General features: G+C 32.4%; 1 protein-coding gene across 1 annotated transcript; it reads right to left on the bottom strand.

The window, feature by feature from the left end:
- Positions 1 to 12,110: 12,110 nt before the first annotated feature.
- LOC145047201 (26S proteasome regulatory subunit S10B homolog B) lies at positions 12,111 to 15,007 on the bottom strand. The gene is made up of 10 exons (XM_078995431.1): positions 14,782 to 15,007; positions 13,969 to 14,088; positions 13,747 to 13,883; positions 13,499 to 13,660; positions 13,298 to 13,384; positions 13,131 to 13,217; positions 12,898 to 13,035; positions 12,623 to 12,814; positions 12,442 to 12,540; positions 12,111 to 12,358 (listed from the first exon to the last, which is right to left on the bottom strand). Exons 1-10 carry the CDS (start codon positions 14,882 to 14,884, stop codon positions 12,284 to 12,286), a joined length of 1,200 nt encoding a protein of 399 aa, XP_078851557.1. The 5' UTR covers positions 14,885 to 15,007; the 3' UTR covers positions 12,111 to 12,283.
- Positions 15,008 to 17,640: the final 2,633 nt, after the last annotated feature.

Below are 17,640 nucleotides of genomic sequence, written 5' to 3'. Positions count from 1 at the left end.
TTCGCTTATTTCAATGAAACTAGATGTATCCCATTTCTTTAGAGCAATCTTTATTTCAGAAATTTGAAGATGAATAACTTAAAATCATTGGAACCAATTTCAAATCTCCGGTTTCAGCCCCTAAGGTAGTGGTTTAATATGGATTAAACCAACAGTGCAAGCATATTTTTTCTGCCCTAAGCCCTAAGGTTCAGATACTGGATACAGTCATACAGGTTTTTGAACTTGAGATTGAGAAACCGGAATGCATGAGATTGAGAAACGGGAATGCAGAACTTGAGACATTTGTGAGTTATTTATCAAATTGAGAAACTGGAATGCAGAAGGGTAAACATTACCGTGCGTGGAAAATGGAATGCAAAAGAGGGTCATTGCAAGCCTGCGATGCTGCCTCGTTCGTTGCCTAAGAGTCGGGAAGAAAGGACACGCTACCTTGTTCGCTAATCGTTGCCTCGTCTTCACTCTTCCGATTTCAATTCTTCATTCTTCGGTCGGAACTTGGATTGTCGCTCTCAGTCGGAACTTGGATTGTCACTCTCGGTCGGAAATCGGTCACAGCTTCACTCTTCAGACTTCATCACTTCAATTCTTCATTCGTATAAGGAGTAATCATCTAATCGAGTTATGGAGTAATTATGTAATTGAGTATTGTGTTATGTATTGACGGAAGTTAGAACTTGGAATACAGAAAAGTTGAAGCCGTGTCAAGGGGTCTGCGCCTCTGCGGTCAAGCACTCAAGCTCAAGCACTCAAGCCCTAATTGCCAAAATTTCTTATTTTAAATTAAATATATATTTTTTTATTTAAATATAAACGGGGCCCCCGCGGTGTAAAGAAACTTATTTTCCCAACATCATCATCTATTATATCATTTTAGGACAAATAGACAGATGGTTTTCATATACTTACAACGAAACCTCACTACACAATTCCTATTCTACTCTCTTACATAACACTCATCCTAATCTACTGATTAATCAACAAACAATGAAAGATTATGAACAACTAAGAACCGATTGAATATACAAACCCTAATCACTTTTCTTAGAGAACTGAGAGAGAATAGAAGCGTAGAAAATATCTGTGTGTTCCAGAATCCTCTCATCTTCCCTCTTATATCTCGGTTCAAAGATCCGCGTGTTGACCCGCGTGTTAACCCGATGGCATTTTACTAATTTCCATTATTTACCCTGCACAATCTTAAATGACAAGTTTGGCAATAACATCAACAATATTCAACACCCCTCCTCAAACTTGACATTTTAAATTAAAGATTTATATTAATTAAAAGGATTTATTAATCCAATTTCATCAATTAAAAAATTATGTTGTGATACACTTAAGAACTTAGTTAACATATCAGCTCTTTGTTTTGAAGAAACTATTTTTTCAACTTTTAAAACACCATTTGTAATCTTTTCCCTAACAAAATGTAAATCAATTTCAAAATGCTTTGTTTTTTCATGAAATACAGGATTTAAAGCTAATTTAATAGCAGATTCACTATCACAAAAAACTGAAACATGTAATGAACTTTTGATTCCTAAATCAAATAACAGTTTTAAAACCCAAATAATTTCACATGTAATAGAGCCTAAAGCTCTGTATTCTGATTCTGTTGAAGACCTAGATACAGTAGCTTGTTTTTTACTTTTCCAGGAAATCAGAGAATTTCCAAAATAAACCAAATATCCAGTGACTGATTTTCTTGAATTAAGACACTTAGCCCAATCAGCATCTACATAACCCACTAAGTCACAACTCCCAGATTTTACAATAGAAATACCACGACCAGGACTATTTTTTAAATATCTAAGTAATCTAAAAGCAATGTTTAAATGTGACTTATGTGGTTTATGCATAAACTAACTAAGAATTTGAACACAATAAGATATATCTGGTCTTGTAATAGTCAAATATATAAGTTTTCCAACTAATTTCTGAAATTCAGTAATGTTTTCAAGTAAAGGATCACTACTAACACAACTCCTTTTAGGAACAAAATTTGCTTCCAAAGGAGTTGAAGCAGGCTTACAGCCTAACATACCAAACTCATGTAACAATTCAAGACAATATTTTCTTTGATTTAAACATATTCCTTTATTAGTATCTACTACTTCAATTCCAAGAAAGTAATTCAATTTTCCCAAATCTTTAATCAAAAACTTTGAGTTAAGAAAAGATTTAACATTTTGAACCTCAACTTCATCACTTCCTGTTAGAATAATATCATCCACATAAACCAACAATACAACAATTGAATTACTGTTTTGTTTAATAAACAAGGAGTAATCATTTATGCTTTGAACAAAACCAAAACTAAACAATTCAAAACACAACTTTTCATTCCATTTTCTAGGAGCTTGCTTTAACCCATATAAAGATTTAACCAATTTACACACTCTAGTATCACCTTTAGTATGATACCCTTGAGGCAAGCTCATATATACATCCTCAGTTAAGTCTCCATAAAGAAAAGCATTATTAATATCTAACTGGTATAAAGGACAAGAATTATTCACAGACAAAGTAATAACTATACGAACTGTAACAATTTTAGCTACAGGAGAAAAAGTTTCCTGATAATCAACTCCTTCTCTTTGATTATAATCCTTAGCTACAAGACGAGCTTTATACCTCTCTACTTCTCCATTGGGTTTGTACTTAATCCTATAAACCCACTTACAGCCTATAGGTTTACGTTTTTTAGGAAGTTCTACAACATCCCAAGTATGATTACGATATAAAGCTTCCATTTCATTATTCATTGCTTCAACCCAATTTGAATCTACACAAGCTTCTTCAAATGTTTTTGGTTCAACAGTTTTATTTAAATTTGAACAAAAACATTTATTTTCAGCACTAAGAACAGAATAATTCAATGTATGTTCAATTCCATATCTATGTTTTCCTTCAATTACATAATCATTGAATTTAACAGGCATTCGAGACTCTCTCCTAGATCTAGATGCCCCTATTGACTGTCCTAGAGAAGTCAATGAAGTTAAATGACTACTTTCCTCAGTTGAATCAGAATGACTTGGCATAGTCCTATCAAATGAAGGTTCAGATACCTCGCTAGTCTGGTTATTATCAGAAGTAATATCATTCAAATTTTCACCAAAATCCTGGGCTGCATTAGAGCCATCCATTTGATGGTTAACACTCAAGTCATTAAGATCTATTAAATCATTCACATAATCAGAACTATCATAGTCATCATAGGAAAAAGGGTCTACTAAATCTTTAAAAACAAATCGATTATCAACAGTTGTTGACTTCAGTTTAAATGGAAAGACTGACTCATAAAACTTCACATCCCTGGAAACAAAAACAGAATTTGAATCAAGACTCAAAAGCTTATAACCTTTTTTCTCAGAAGAATATCCTAACAAAACACATTTTTCAGCCCTTTCAGAAAACTTATCCAAATTATTAAGCTTGGTAGCAAAACATAAACTGCCAAAGACTCTTATGTGATCAAACACAGGCATTTTCTTAAACACTAATTCATAAGGAGACTATCCTTTTAAAACTGAAGTTGGCATTCTGTTTATCAAAAACACTGAAGTGAGAGCAGCCTCTCCCCAATATTTTATTGGAAGACTAGATTGGAAAAGCAAGGATCTAGCAACATTAAGAATATGCCTATGTTTCCTTTCAACAACCCCATTTTGCTGGGGTGTATAAACACAAGTAGTCTGATGAAGAATACCATTAAGATTAAGAAATGTTTCCATTTTATGATTTAAAAACTCAGTTCCATTATCAGAACGAACTATTTTGATTTTAGAATCAAACTGGTTTAACAAAACATGAAAAAAAGAAGTAAAGTTATCATAAACTTCATCTTTACTTTTTAAAAGATAAACCCAAGTAGCCCTTGTGAAATCATCCACAATAGTCAAAAAAAACTTATAGCCTTCTTTAGTAGACACCCTATAGGGACCCCATACATCTAAATGAACTAGTTCTCCAAGTTTAGAAGAACTATGAACACTATGAGAGAAGGACTCACGAGTTTGTTTAGCTTTATGACAGACATCACAAGGAGGAAGAAAAGAATTATCAAAACGAAGAACATCTTTTAAAGAATTCAAGGACTGTTCTGCAGGATGACCTAATCTACTATGCCATGTAAGTTTAGAAACACAGCATTTAACAGAATTACAAGAACTACTACCTGAGGGAAAAGCATTTAGATAATACAATCCCCCAGACTCTCTACCACTCTCCACAACCTTCTTGGATTGTAAATCCTGAATTTTGCAAGAAAATTCATTAAAAACAACTTCACAATTTGTGTCTTTGCATATCTTATGAACAGAAAGAAGATTTACATTAAAACCAGAAACAGCAAAGACATCAAACAATGTTAATTTTTCAGAAAACTGTAAGTTTCCAATTTTTTCAATCTTAGCAGATGAACCATTAGGATGATTAACAAGCAGATTTAATTTAGAAACATCAACAGTGTCTTGTAATAGAGATTCAGATGAAGTCATATGTTGATTTGCACCCGAGTCAACAATCCACTTTTGATGATTAATAGTAGAATTATAAGCATTAAAGAAAGGAATACCTACCATATTAGCACTGACTGAAGTATCCTCAGAAGTTGAGGACCTTTCATTAATAAGACTCAACAACTTATGATATTGTTCACTTGTGAAACAATATGTACCATCACTTCCAGGAACATTAGAAACAACACCAGAGGAAGAACCACTACTAGAAGGAACAGAAGAAGAATTAACAGAAAAAGTCTTATTCTGATTTCTTTGATTTTCATTAAATGGCTTAAAATCCTTTGGATAACCTATCAGTTTATAACATCTGTCAATAAGATGACCTTTTAGACCACAGTTTTTACATTGCAGATTTTGATTTCTACTTCTATTAGAACTAAAACTCTTTTTGTCATTAAATTTACTATTAAATGCTGAAGACTGAGTTTTAGACACATTAGAGACAGAGGTCAAAACTCCATTTTTTTGATGAGACTCCTCCCTAGAAACAATTGAAAATGCAGTTTTAACATTTGGAAGGGGTTCCATTAACAGAATATGACTCTTTACTTGATTAAAAGAGTCATCAAGACCACTTAAAAACTGAATTAGCTTCATAAGCTTGGAATGGTCATTATATTTAGCAGCAGCCTCACAAGTACACTCAGCAAGATTAGTAAGACCATCAAACTCTTTCCAAAGTGTATCTAGTTTATTAAAGTATTCAGATAGAGAGGAACCATCTTGTTTAAGTGCATTAATTCTTTGATGTATATTAAAAATAACAGATCCATCTGCCTTATTGTAGGTTTCAAAGAGTTCATTCCAAATGTCTACAGCAGATTCAGAATAAGCATGACCAGAATAAATTGATTCAGACAGAGACCCAAGGATCCAAGAACATACTACAGCATTAGCACGTTCCCATTTTGAGGATTTGAGTTCATCAGTAGAATCTTTTTTTATAGTTCCTTCTACAAACCCTAGCTTATTTCTAGCCTTAAGACTCCTAGTCATAGAGCTACGCCATACACGAAAGTTATCTGTCCCAGTCAACTTAAAACTCACAATTGTGGTTACAGTATTGTCAGATGGATGAATATAAAGAGGATCATCGTAGTTCACGGAATCAACCTTTGAACTACTACCAGTCTCAGGAGGAGAATCAGCCATACTGACGAACGATTAGTACAATCAAAGAAAAGGAAGCAAAAGAAAAGAATACAATCAGCCAAAATAAGAACTCCTATGATCCTTATATGTCCAGATGGTCACCACAGTATGTTGGGGCCCAAGACAAGAATCACAGAGCTAAAACAATACGGAAAATAAAAACTCCTATGATTCTTATATGTCCAGATGGTCACCACAGTATGTTGGGGCCCAAGACAAGAATCACAAAGCTAAAGTAATACAGAAAATGAATAACAACAGTTTGTGTACTCAAGATAACCAGGAAACCCACAGTTATAGCTAAGAAGAAGATAAAGAAAGGAACAAGAGAACTTCTCACAGAGCTATAAGCAGATTGGATGAACGGGTCGACTCCTGTTACTCCGTTCTCTTTAAGAAACAACGGTGATGAAATCCGTTGTTTAGAGTTATTTCAGAGAACAGGATTAATCGACCCAAAATAAACGAAGAACCGACTTATCAACCAAGGATCTCCACTTGATGATGACTGTAATCACTCAAGGATCTCCACTTGAAGATAAACCTGCAAGATTTACAAAAGAGAAACTCGCAGTACCAAAATCTCAAGAACTAATAACTAGAAGATGACTCAGATCAACTGATAATCATACAAAACATCAAGAGAACCCTAGATGTTCACAGAAGAGTTAGATTACTGAGATTTCAAAACAAAAATCTCAGTACGAACCCAACTATAACGATCTACAAGGATCTGATCACGAAAAAACACAAAGCGAGACAAAGAGTACCTTTGTGAAAAACAATCTTCAAGCAGAGATGAACGCCCTAACGCTCTGATACCATGTAAAGAAACTTATTTTCCCAACATCATCATCTATTATATCATTTTAGGACAAATAGACAGATGGTTTTCATATACTTACAACGAAACCTCACTACACAATTCCTATTCTACTCTCTTACATAACACTCATCCTAATCTACTGATTAATCAACAAACAATGAAAGATTATGAACAACTAAGAACCGATTGAATATACAAACCCTAATCACTTTTCTTAGAGAACTGAGAGAGAATAGAAGCGTAGAAAATATCTGTGTGTTCCAGAATCCTCTCATCTTCCCTCTTATATCTCGGTTCAAAGATCCGCGTGTTGACCCGCGTGTTAACCCGATGGCATTTTACTAATTTCCATTATTTACCCTGCACAATCTTAAATGACAAGTTTGGCAATAACATCAACAATATTCAACACGCGGGAGTACGGGACGGTAATACTCACTCCCGCTCCTGGTCCCGAAAATAAACGGGAGTTAATATCGCCCCCGCTCCCACTCCCGAATTTTTTAAAAAATTAGTCCCGTACGGTATCGGGGTCCCACGGGGATTTTTGACATCCCTAGGATTGAAGGAGGTGGGAGTTGAAGAAGCCATAGTAAAATATTAAAAATAAATGTTTAAGTTTGAGTAAGGTTCTAAAAAACTGTCATGCCTTCAAGGCTTGTACTCGACGTCGTTTTTTTAAAAAAAATATTGTTTTAAATCTATATGTATATAAAAATAAATAATAGTAAAAAATTATTAATTATATATAAAATTATCATCTTGAATCACGCCTAACAAACGATATAACTCTTCACAATTCATAAAAGTTTGAAATTTGACGTTGCTGCCAAATCACCGTCTAATGTTATTTAGTCTTGGTTTTGAGAGCTTGAGTAGTGAAATATTATGTGATGCTATTTGTCATTGTATTTATTCTCTATTTAAATTTAAATTTTAAATTATTGTTTTCATTAATTCACAAATAAAATATATATAATATATATTAAAAATTAATTTTACATGTTTATTTAAATCAACAATTATAATTTCACATAACTAATAAAAATATATCTTATATATATATATATATATATATATATATATATATATATATATAGAGAGAGAGAGAGAGAGAGAGAGAGAAAGAGCGAGCTAGGTTCGGTAAACTAAATAATTTACTCATAATTAACCACCTATGTCTCCACCAAGACTTGAACTCCCAACCTATCGTATGAGATGGTCACTCCATACCGTTAGGTCATTGGCTCTTTGGTATTATAGCATCTAACTAACAATTTCTAAACGTTTTTGGCACCACAGCCTCTCACTGTGGATTGTTCATAAATTACATTATCATAAAAACCCTAATGTCGTCAAACAACCATCATTAATTTGCAGTCGTCACCAAAACTATTGTCTTCACAACAAGACCTGTTACGATTTCTAGGAAAAGAGAAGAATTGATTTGTGTCTTGCTGAAGTCGACAACACGAGGTTGGAAACTGACTCAAGGTTCATGGGATTTTCAGTTTTTTTTTTTTTTTTGTTGCAGCTCATCATCCAAGTAATTGACAGAAAAAATAATTTTTTGGTAGCCTATTGTTAAGTTAGTTTGATCTTTAATGTTTACCTTCTTTTTTCCAAAATTATAAGTTACAGTGTATTTAAAGTTGGGTTTTTTGTACTAATATTCTTTTCTATGTGTGGGACCTAAATGTTAAACGAAAATTGAATGAATATGTCTTTTTCTATGCAGTGGATGTGTAGGTTTTTTTAATTATAATTTGTTTTAAGGGTTATTTTATTAGAATTTTTTATGGGATTTAAAGATATTAAGGTTGATGATGATATCGTGAAAGAATTTTAATACCCCTTTTGCTTTAAATATGTTAACTTTTGATATGATGTTATAAGAAGGTTAATCACCAAACATAATTTGTATCTTTTCTCTAGACACATTGTTTTTGGTTTTCATTTATCATTTACCCATAATTTGTATCCTCTCTCTCTCTCTCTCTCTCTCTCTCTCTCTCTCTATATATATATATATATATATATATATATATATATATATATATATATATATATATATATATATATTTCTTTTATCATTTACCAACCGCTAATGTTTAGATTAATGTAATTTCTTTTGGTTTATACATTATAAGTGTTTTTATGACAAATATCATATTAGCCCATCAAACTTGACGTATTTGTTTTAAAAGGTTATCCAACTTTTTTGTTGTACATTAAGAGAATGAACTTTTGTTTTCCTGTTTTAAAATACTCTTATGTGACCTAACACCTGGTACGCCTATCAAATGTGTGCCTTGGCCATTGTTTGACCATCAACATCATCGCATCAACTTTCTAACCAAACTATTGACTTGTTCTTAGGAATGCGTAATTCCTTCCTAAAATGAAGTAGGTTATCAATTTAATTCTTTGTTGTATGATTACATCTTATGCCAATCTAATGAATCAAGTAGGAATGCGTAATTCCTTCCTACTATCAACTTCATCAAGTCTCAACTTTCTAACCAACCTAATGAATACACCCTTGCTAGCATTCTTGGATACATCATTATCAATTCAGTTCTTTGTTTTCTGATTACATAGTATGCCAAATGCAATGGAATTGATAAATCAAGAAACGTATTCAATGAAATCAATACAATAAATTTAGAAATATAACAGAATTTGATGATGAAATTCATAATGTTTAACAAAGCAATTCCAAAAATTGAATATATAATAACAAAAATCGAGGTTGAAACAAGGTTTCTGGTACAAATCGACTAGAAATCGATGAGACAAATCGATTTTTTTCAAAGAAGATCAAGTACACAAAATAAAACCAATAATGATGGCTCACACAGTTGTACCAAGAAATCACCCATCTTTTACTGAATCTTAAGAACAAAAAAACCATGTACCAATCTCAGGATATGTATTCATCAGACAAGCCTTAAAAATGGAAGAGCCACCATATACACAGCAGACAGAATTCGGCGCCATCATCAATTCGACGGCACCATCGACGAAAATTACAATTGCCACCAATTCAACACCACTATTGATGGTAGAGCCAACATCTTCAAGGAGAAGGTGCGGAGAGGTGAAGAGGAAGGGTTCAAATATCAACAGCAGTAACACATCATCTCCGCCTCGATTGTCTTCGAATCTCAAATATGTTGTGGAACTTTTGGGATGCATTGATTGTGAATGGCAAAGGAGAACATTTGATATTGTCTATATTGGTGACGTCGAAAGAGGATCTGTAGTTTATTGTTTGGAAAGAAGCTTAGAAGGTGGGAGGCGTTAGAAGCACACATATGGATGAATATGGGCGCATGCCTATGATCACATTTAAGTTTTTTTTTTTAATTTGTTTTAATTGACTTATATTATTATTATAATTCAATGACCTCCTATATGGGGTTAAGGGACGATTTTAACATCTCACATTCTACTTCATTACCTTTAAAAAAAAAAAAAATAGTTACCTTTTAAAACAAATAGGATAAGTTTATTGGACTAATATGACATTTGCCCTTTTTTTAGGGACTTTTTGTGTTAACATGAATTTTTCGTGCATTGATAGTTACCTTTTAAATCAAGAGAATTATTTGTCTCCTAAAATCTGGAATTTTTTATTTTTTTAATTTATCTTAATGGACTAAAATACCATTATAATGAAATTAAATGGTGTTTTCTACTATCTTTAATTTAATAATATTTATTAATCACTTTTTTAAAATAATTAAAATGATTGATCTACAATCAATTCGACGCCCACATAATACATAACATCCACACTAACTAGCCATATATATATATATATATATATATATATATATATATATATATATATGTGTGTGTGTGTGTGTGTGTGTTTGTTTGTGTGTGTATCTGTAAACCGGTGGTTGAGAACACGAGATTGGATTTAAGCCTTTAAAATATTACGATCAAATGATATCATCAGATGGGTTGTTTATGTAAATTCCAAAACTCATGGGACTAATTTGTAAATTTTAAAATCAGATTAAGGGTATATTGGTACTTTTGTTGCTATTTATTTCTTAAAATCATTAAAAATCCTTGATTTTATGCCACATTTTATACGTCGTTTATTTCCTTCGTCTCTATTTATCAGCTTCATAAGACAATCTCAACCAATTGCCACCATTTTCGTTTCACAGAAACCAGTGAGGGGTACAAATCGTGCAATAAAGACAAAGGGGTTGTGAGACAAAGATGGAAGGAATGTATAAAAAAGCATGTCTATGCTTTTGCAACAATAGAAGCCGATGGAGGGGCATGTAGCCAACAAAACATCTCTCCTGTTTCATGGCAATGACGGGGAATTGAAGTTGTATTTCTCTACAAAGAAACATAAGTAGTAAGGATATTCACAAAATACTTAACCCTACAAAAAAAATTGAGCTAATATTACTTGACCCTTAAAAATAGGGAAAATTGTAATAAAGTCCTTATATAAGGGTTCGATTTAGTCATTATATATTTTTTTATGCAATTAAGTCCTAAAAACTGTAATTTTTAAAAGTTGAATGAGCTGTTGACCGGATAAAAGGTTAAATTGAATACGATTACAGGTTTTTGGAACTTAACGAATAAAAGAAATATAAAAACTAATTCAATTATGAGGCCAATATGTAAGGACTTTATTGTAGTTTTTTTCTCAAATATATTCACACATGCATGGCAAGTTCATCGATGAAAAACTTTGAATTTTGTGATAACTACCAACTCATTCGTACAATCAAGCACGATTTGTTGAAGGATCTTCAATGAAGGAAAGGCATCATATCAATATAAGAAGACATAAGTTCAGTGTATGATTATAATAAATTTGTTAGAGCATATTCGTGGCTTTCCTTCTTTCTTAAAAAGAAGTTATGCTATGCACAACACTACCTAAGTGAGTCAAGGGGGAATATGTGTAGAAGCTTTTGGCCTTTTACAATGATATCGACATTCTTGATTAAAGGATAGAGAACATGATGGAACCCCTTTAAAAGCTCAAGGATATGTGAAAAAGTTTAAAACTTTAAAAACATATGTTGTATGAATTTATTTTCTTTTGAATCGACTTGCATATATATATATATATATATATATATATATATATATATATATATATATATATATATATATATATATATATATATATATATATATATATATATATATATATATATATATATCTTAGCTTCTTCTTGCCAGACATTAGAGATCAATGTTGAAACACTTCTCTAGTGTAAAAGAAAGTAAGGATGAGTAAAAGAGTGGTAAAATGACTAAAATGCCCTTACACATGAAGGAATGATCAACAGGAAAAGAGACGGTGTCAAAGAACAAGGACCAACCTTGCAACATCTGCCTAGTTGGACCAACAATACAATGAAACAAAACACAAATGACCAAACACGTAAATTTGTCTAATAATGCTTGTTAATATTGCTTTTGTTTAATATAATGTTTGCAATTTTGGATAGCAAACAAGTTTTTTTTTTTTTTAAGAATTGAAGTTTAATCATGTAAAGTCTTGGATGCATATACATAAAAAAAAAAAAAAAAATGCACAAGAAAGATAGGTATGAAAACTGAAAAATAGCAAGCCATAACATAAACATAAACATGATGGATGAATGCATGACCAATTGAGAATTGAATCTTTTACATAACATAACACAAGTAGAGTAAAATTTAGTCTCTTGTCTCCTTCCTTAATCCTTATACAAGACTCCATCGCACAACCTACTTGAGTTGCTCACTCTTTCCCAAAATCAGCATTGTAATGAGCACTTGATTCAAGCTTCTTCGCCTCATTCAGTTTCCGTACAGCCTAAAAGCATTTCCCAAAAACATTATATTACAATACAATATCAATAATCAAATAAACAAAAAAAAATTACTAATCATATTTACCTTCATGAAATCTTCATGGATAACATAATCACGTTCAGCACGAATTGCAGACATCCCAGCTTCAGTACACACATTCCGAAGATCCGCCCCATTAAACCCCTACACAAAATTAAATCATCAAAACCAATCCATTTCTCTTTTCTCAAAAAAAAAAAAAAAAAAAAAACAAGGGAAAAACAACCTCAGCAAGTTTGACAACAGCTTCATAATCAATTTCACCATGTTTAGCAATTCCAGCAGCATGAATTTTAAGGATTTCCATTCTTGACTGCTCATTTGGAAGTGGAATCTCTATTTTTCTGTCTAATCGACCCGGACGAAGAAGAGCTGGATCAAGAACATCCGGTCTGTTTGTCGCCATAATCATTTTCACCTAAAAAATTAACTAACGATTTGTCAAAAACAAATCAGAAATGGAAATTTTCATTTTGTTATTTATTTATCTTTTTTACAAACCTTTCCAAGCTGATCGAATCCATCCAGCTGATTCAGCAGCTCCATCAGTGTTCTCTGAATCTCCCGATCAGCACTGGTTCCCTCACTGAATCGCCGCCCACCAATCGCATCAATTTCATCCATAAATATAATGCACGGCTGCAACAACAACAACAAATAAATAAATAAATATTCAGATAAACAATTTTTTTTACAAAATTCAATAACAAAGAAAAAATCAAAAGCTTTAGTACTTGGTGATCACGTGCATAGCTGAACATCTCCCTGATCAATCGTGCACTCTCTCCAATGTACTTATCGATAATCGCACTTGATACAACCTATTCAAAATTCCATTCCCCAAAATCTTTACATAATTCAGTTTCAAGAAAACATAAAATTAAATTTTTTTAAAAAATACCTTCAAGAAATTAGCATCTATGTTGCTAGCAATTGCTCTAGCTAGTAAGGTCTTTCCAGTACCTGGAGGTCCATACAGAAGAACACCCTAACCACAACCAATACATTTGTAAAATCCCAAATGTATATATATATATATATATATATATATATATATATATATGGAATCTAATAGATTTTTCTGAATTTATATAATATGTACCTTGGGAGGTTTGATGCCAACCCTAACAAAAAGCTCAGGATTCATGAGAGGCAATTCTATAGATTCCCTAAGTTCACGAATCTGATCTGATAACCCTCCAACAGCAGAGTAGCTAACATTCCCAGGATCTTCATGAAGCATGTTATAAACAACTGGATCAACCTATAGGAACAAATATGCTAAGTCAATACATGTCTAATAATAAATAAAAGTTGTTTAGAATATATAATATAATATAATATACTAACTTCACGGGGGAGTGCTCGCATAATAGTGAGAGTTGTCATATCAAGAACAACTCGAGTGCCAGCTGTCAGTTTTTCTTTGTCCACTTTACTTCGGCATCCAACTACATACCTTGGGCCACTACTGGCTTTAACTATCACTGTAATGTGAATCATGAAAGTTTATAAGTTGAAGGAGAAATTTAAAATGTTGTGATGAGATTATGAAAATGAAAGAGAAGTTACATCGTTCGTTATCCAGAGGCCTGAGAACTTCGCCTATAATCTGTCCAACACTCTGAAGAGATTTCAAATCATCTTCTGTTTTTGCATACTCTTTCTTTGTACTACGCAGAGTCTCTCTCACTGCAAACATCAAGTACCAATTGTCACATATATATATATATATATATATATATATATATATATATACTTAAAAAGTCCATGTTTCTGGGGTTAACTAGAAGTTCTTCTATGCTAAAGCTAGAGAAATAACTGGGCCAACCCACATAAACATTATGAACAACCTCCAAAACCTATTATTTCTCCATCTAACTCCTCCTGGATAAGGTCCGAGAATAGAGCTTGATCAAGAACACACACAAGATAAAGCATTAAGACAGATACTTTATGCTACAACTAGGGTTAATCGTTAATAAAAGATTAGCAAAAGCATTAAATCTATATGGACCACCTAGATCCTACAAGGCTACACAACTAGATAACTAGATGCTTACATTCAAGAAACTCGCCAATTTTCTGCAACACTAATGTCAAATTTTCGTAATTTATAGAATCATTGATATAGTGAACTCTTCCCTTTTAATAGCTTGTCACGCCAAATTAATAAACTTCCAAAAATCAGAATAGAAACAACTAATTTCAAAATCAAGAAAGCATACAATTAGGTCTGTATATGTAAATTATATAAGCACGCTTACGCAGATTAAGTACACCAACGAACATGTAAAACTACATCATTCCTAGTGAGCCAGATAGGGCATAACCATAGTAACAAAACATTTGGTCTTTTATAAAAATGAACTTAGAGGATCTGACCTCCTCGAACTCGAGAATCGAGCTCTTTGTGTTGAAGCATCTTTTTCCGGTACTCGGTAACGGCACCGCGGCGACGAACGGCATCTTCGCCCTCACTCGTCATCGGAAAATCGCAGCTGGTGGATCTATGTGCTAGTACCGATTGATCTAGTCGATTCGAAGAGATAATCGGTGAAGAAAATTTCCGACTTGTTGATCAAGAAAAGAACCAATTTTGGGCACCCCCAAATCCATGGCCTCTAATGGCTCTATATACTTGATTGGGGCCATAGTTATTTGGGCCTATTTTTTAAGAGTTCATATTCCATTATATTTGGGCCTGACTCATGGCAAACCATTATACGAGTTATTAGTTTATAACTTACGAAACTACATGATTAAACTACTAAATTCAAAAATAGTAATAAGTTATTTTAAATAAATTGTTAATTAATAGATATTTTTTTAATTATATAAAATTATAATTGTTGATTTAAATAAATACAAGACCTTATAATCTATATTAATTTTATTTTAATTTTACTCTAATTATTTTAATTTAATGTAATTAGAATGAGAAATTTAAAATTTGAAAATTAAAATGGAGAATCAATAGGTTGACAAGTGGTATAACATTAGTTATAACACCTAATAAGGTGTGACACATGACAAAAGAAAAATAAACATATTTTTTTATTAGAATAAGGAGATGATAGTTGACAAGTGACAACTTCTACATCCATACTAGTTGAAAATTTGCACTTACATCCCACAAAAATTTAATAGTTAGAAAAATGCTAAATTGCAATATATATCAAACATTTTAGGGGCTCTTGATAGTTACTGATTGAGTTAGATCTGACTGAGACTGAAACATAAGTCTAACTGGGTCTGAAGTTGACTGAGTTTATATCTTAGTGAAACCATGTTGTTTGATTGTACGTCTGTTGAATGATAAAAATGATCATTTTGACTTTAAATATAAAATACATTATTTTATCGTATTAATTTCATAATTCTATTTTGTTAATTTCGCATTTAGCTTTTATCAATTATTTATTATAGTTGTCACTCTTAACTCTTGCAATTTTTTACTTTGTTTATCATTTATTTATTACTAATTAATTACAAACAAAAGCAAAACACATCAATCCCATGGCACCTAAACTCTCTTTATTTATATACTTTCTTATCTTTATGGAAACCTAAACCATAAAACTCATTTGCCAACAATATCACCGCCGACCATCATATCCCTCTGTCTCCTACCCCTATTATCGTCGTCGTGTCTATATCATGGAGGAAGATCCAAACATTTGGATTTGAGTTCCAACCTTACAGGTTTTGATTTCTGATGAAGATTCAAACATTTTTATTTTGAAATTTGGGGATTTTTGGTATGTATTATCATGGAGGAAGACTGAAATCTAAACAACTCTTATTTTTGAAGCTCTTGATGACATAGAATTGAGTCTAGGATCTTAAGATGGCGACATGGTGCTCTCCGATTTTAGATATGCTAGCAATTTGTATCGATAGAAACTTCATCCCTTTGGATTTTGAGTTTTATCGGCAGGGTCGATGGGTAAAATGGGGGGCAAAGATGTCTTTTTTCTTCATTTAGTCGGTCAACTTTCTTTTTTGGGTGGATCGAGTCAAGCATTTTTATGGACCGAGTTAGTGATATGTCTTGGGTCATATACAAATCAAACACTTTGATCGAACCGAGTCAGACAAAAACGTCTGACCGGACCCGATCAACACCAAATCAAACAACCCCTTACTTTATCTTTGATGTACGCATCAACGCAGTAAATATATAGAGATTTAACATTTATTTTGTTCATAACAAGGTTGTTCTTGATTTTGTTTATGTTCACACAATAAATATATAAAGATTCAACATTTATTTTGTTCATAACAAGGTTGTACTTGATTTTGATTATGTTCCAAGCTCCCAATAAGCATACATCCTTATGAATGGGTTATCGACTTCTCTATTTACTGATTTTCAGATCCATCTTGAACGTTTAAAATCCTCCTAAAAATCTCTTTCCTTCTCCTATCTTTTCTAATCTTGTAACTCTAATTCTCCTTCTAGCCGTCAAACACCATTCCTTCTCTATAGCTTATGACTAACTCGACTTCAACATCCACTATTTCATTTGAGAAACCATATCCTTGATCGTGAGCAACTTAATTATGATGTCCGACGAAAACATTTCTACGCTCACTATATCGATTATGTTGTGATTGACCGCCTTGAGGACCATATAACAAAGCACATATTGTTACAAACGAGCAAGAATGTACCCAAATTGATTTCATTTTCAATACTTGGATTTATGATACTATCCCCAAGTCCCTATTACATATGATATTGAAACACAACACCACTGCTTCTTAAGTTTAGACGTGTCTTGAGACATTTCACGATAATAAAGGAGCTAGATATGTTTACATTGAGGGTGAACTCAAAACTATCTCTATTGGTGACTCTCCTAATGCTACACAAGAATCAAGACGATCACGTATTTTTGGGCAACATAGATTTCACGGTTTCGAAGAAAACTTTGGTAATGTTAACAATCAATGACTTATCTCCAAAATTTGGTTATATTGTGAGACTTATTCATCACAAATTAGTGAATTACTATTTCTTACTTTCAATGAGACATGATTAATGTTTTTCCTCGATGAGTAAAGAATAAATCAGCTACAAAGCTTCCATTCATCTCATTCAGATAATTTATGTAGTTTGCATTTTGCCTTAATCAAGGACCATTGATGTAATTTATATTTTTCTTAAACAGTGATGGTTTATAAACAAGAATTTTTATGAGAAATTTGGATTTTTTTTTAGCATTTTCCATTTAACTA

The sequence above is a fragment of the Lactuca saligna genome, chromosome 5 (assembly GCF_052625555.1).
Source record: "Lactuca saligna cultivar CGN05327 chromosome 5, ASM5262555v1, whole genome shotgun sequence".
Classification (NCBI taxonomy): Eukaryota; Viridiplantae; Streptophyta; class Magnoliopsida; order Asterales; family Asteraceae; genus Lactuca; species Lactuca saligna.
Note: the sequence above shows the minus strand (reverse complement) of the source record. Positions and strands in the feature narration are given on the sequence as shown.

Bases quoted from the DNA above. Each gene is read 5' to 3' on its own strand.
- LOC145047201 (XM_078995431.1), bottom strand. From the start codon at position 14,884: ATGACGAGTGAGGGCGAAGATGCCGTTCGTCGCCGCGGTGCCGTTACC. The intron at 13,884-13,968 runs GTAACTTCTCTT...TTCACATTACAG, and splicing joins GCCTCTGGATAACGAACGAT to TGATAGTTAAAGCCAGTAGT. The intron at 13,036-13,130 runs GTACTAAAGCTT...TTGTTGTTGCAG, and splicing joins GCTATGCACGTGATCACCAA to CCGTGCATTATATTTATGGA.